This window comes from Bison bison, unplaced genomic scaffold (assembly GCF_000754665.1).
Source record: "Bison bison bison isolate TAMUID 2011002044 unplaced genomic scaffold, Bison_UMD1.0 scf7180017864336, whole genome shotgun sequence".
Taxonomy (NCBI): Eukaryota; Metazoa; Chordata; class Mammalia; order Artiodactyla; family Bovidae; genus Bison; species Bison bison.
The window spans coordinates 498,205-500,990 of NW_011494908.1; the positions used below are offsets into that span (position 1 = coordinate 498,205).

General features: G+C 40.8%; 1 protein-coding gene across 1 annotated transcript in view; it reads right to left on the minus strand.

Moving 5' to 3' along the window:
• The window catches only part of TENM1 (teneurin transmembrane protein 1), a 285,933-nt gene that overhangs the window by 150,374 nt on the left and 132,773 nt on the right, over window positions 1-2,786 (minus strand). The window contains exon 8 of the mRNA XM_010854080.1: window positions 979-1,246. Coding sequence (XP_010852382.1) covers window positions 979-1,246 — 268 coding nt within the window. The remainder of the gene's footprint in view (window positions 1-978; window positions 1,247-2,786) is intronic.

The window sequence follows — 2,786 nt, forward strand, 5'->3', positions numbered from 1 at the left end:
TTCCAAGGGAGAATATGAAAACATCTCCTCTGGACTTTAAAAATAGTCTTCTCATCTGTCAAAGGGTGGTTACAATGAGCTACTGCCTGAAGGCACAAGAATCAATGGATCCCAACTGCGGTTCCCAAGACCTGCCAGGTCTCTTAGGAAGTTTTCACTGTCTTTTATAGACTAAGACAAACAGACATTGGTGTCTGTCTGCCTATCTGTCTGTCTCTCTGAGTATCATTTCTTAAGACAGACTATTCCTTTTTTTTATGTTAAGGAAGTTATCCCTTCTTTATGAAATTATTGTAGTGGTAGGCAATAGTAGATGGCAGGGTTTTGTTTTTTTTTCCTTCTAAAAATACTCCTACTTGGCAAAATAAAAGGTTGGCAAATCTGAGTCTCATTTTTAAAAAAATGCCGTGTGTCTGAAGCATTAAATATCTGAAAACCACAGATCCAAAGGGCTGTTTAAAGTCTCTGCAACCTGTAAGATGCTAGGTTTTAAAGTCAAAAGGACTAGGAAGGCAGGATGATTTTTTATTTAACCAACCACAGTAAAAAGTTAATGGAGTCTAACCATCCTAGACATAAAAGACAGTAAACGGAGAATCCTCTAAGTTAAAATTTTGTATTTTCTAAGTGGAAATGGTAGTCTAAATGTCAAATACAGAAACATGACCCAAAGAACGCCCCCTGAAAGGTCATAGTTAGAAGGCAATATTCAGCTTTGGAGACAGTTACAAGTCAGATATTGTGTGATTCCATTGGTATGCAGCCATCATGAAAGGAGAACTAAAATCATTTTGAAGCAAAAATGTGTCAAAAGGAAACTCTCAACAGGCCCAAAGGGAGTGTTTAAATGAAAAAGTGCCTTAGATCCTTCAAACAGAAGAAAACCCATAATTATTCTAAATACAAATTAACAGGCAGATAGTACTTTCTGTTTTGTGAACACAACACTGCTATTTACACAGAATGATTTCAACATACCCAAAGCCTCTGCCAGGCCCCAAACCTTCTGTCCATAGATGTCGGTCTTGTTCCAAGCAAATGTGTAGACAAGATTAACTGCAGCAGGAAACCACTTCTGTGTGAGTCGCCCTTCCACAGCTACTGTGAGGTGTACTTTTATCATCCCCACAGGAATGGTTGAATGTGTTAGAAGGATCCGTAACAGGGTTTTGTATCCGGGGGTGCGGCTGCTTAGGTAACTCAGCCTCACAAAACTGGAAGGAATGAGGATCTCCTCCTGTACAACCTGAAAGAAAGAAAGTCAAATTGGCCCTTATCAGTGGTCACAGGGAGACAAGGACACTGCATGCTTTTGTCCTAGAAGCATGCCAAAGGATTAAATGGATTATGGATATCAAGGCATTTATTCTAGAATCTTTGTGAGGTTACATGAACATAGGTTTTACATTTTGCACCAAATCTGCATGAGGACAAGACATCCAGCCTATCCTGAGGACAGTTCTCCTTTTTTTTTTTCCCCTGCCAGGAAAGACTAGTAAAATAACCATTTGGTTTTCCAACAGTGTTTCAAAAATGTCTTGGTAGGAGTTGGGAGATCACCCTGTGAATGTCAAGGATTTCAGTGGCATGGGTTCCATCTATTCAGACACAAAAGCTTATTTGGTATGTGAAGTCATCTATCACAAACCATTATTGGAGCCCGCATTCAGGTTAGGCTCTCTACGAGGAAGGACTCTGGAAGTAGGCCCAGCAAATGATATTTTATGACAGAGATTATGCTGTCCCTAGAACTGATCTTTCCTGATGCCATCAAACTTGTCTTCTCTGGAGCTTTGCAATGACCCCAAGGGCCAACTTTTTAATCTAATTTTGTTTACACATTTCTCTGTGTCTTGGCTGTACCAAGAACTGGGAACAAGCTTTTCCAAACTGACACCTGTGACCGAGAAGCAAATAACTCCCATTAACTCCTCTGCAAATCTTTTACAAACATAGGTCCCAGAGTGAAAATAATACTTGATTTCTTTTATTAATTACTATTATTTATTTTTTATTAGCACAGATGGCGTTAAACAACCAAAAGTGGTCACTGAAACTGCATCTTGTATTCTGTGACTTTCAACTTTCCAAATACAGCTGAACAAAGGGCCCGTCCTATTTAACGTGTTGAAGAGGACATGGGCTTCCAGGTAGCACCAGTGGTAGAGAACCCAGCTGCCGGTGTGGGAGATGCAGGAGATGCGGGTTCGATCCCTGGGTTGGGACGATCCCCTGGAGAAAGAAACGGCAACCTGCTCCAGTATTCTTGCCTGGAGAATCCGATGGACAGTGGAGCCTGGCAGGCTACAGTCCATGGAGTTGCAGAGTTGGACACAATGGAAGCGACTTAGCATGGATGGATGGATAGTATGGATATTTTTGTGTCCTTATTCATTTTTAGCTCAGGACCTTGTACCTGCTTCCTTTCCCAGGTTGGTGCAGAGTAGAACTGATTGTTAAACATAGTCTGTCTCATATTGTTGGGGATTTCTGATCATTCCTTTCTTTCTGAGGGCACAAATCCGTTTTGTCTACTCTTTGTCCAGTTTTTCTTCCTCTACATTAGGTATTTGATATCAAAGCTGTCCACTGGCTCTGTCTTCTTAGATGGTGGCAGAAGCAGAACAGGATAGCATGACACTCACCACCTTGGTATTTCATTTCCATAAGGAATCATGCAATCCTAGAGCAGCTGGAAAACTTTTCTTTTGAGGAAGACCCATGCTTCCTAATGACATCGTGAAAGGATTGGTGTAGAAGTCCAAAGTACTCATTAAATACTATAT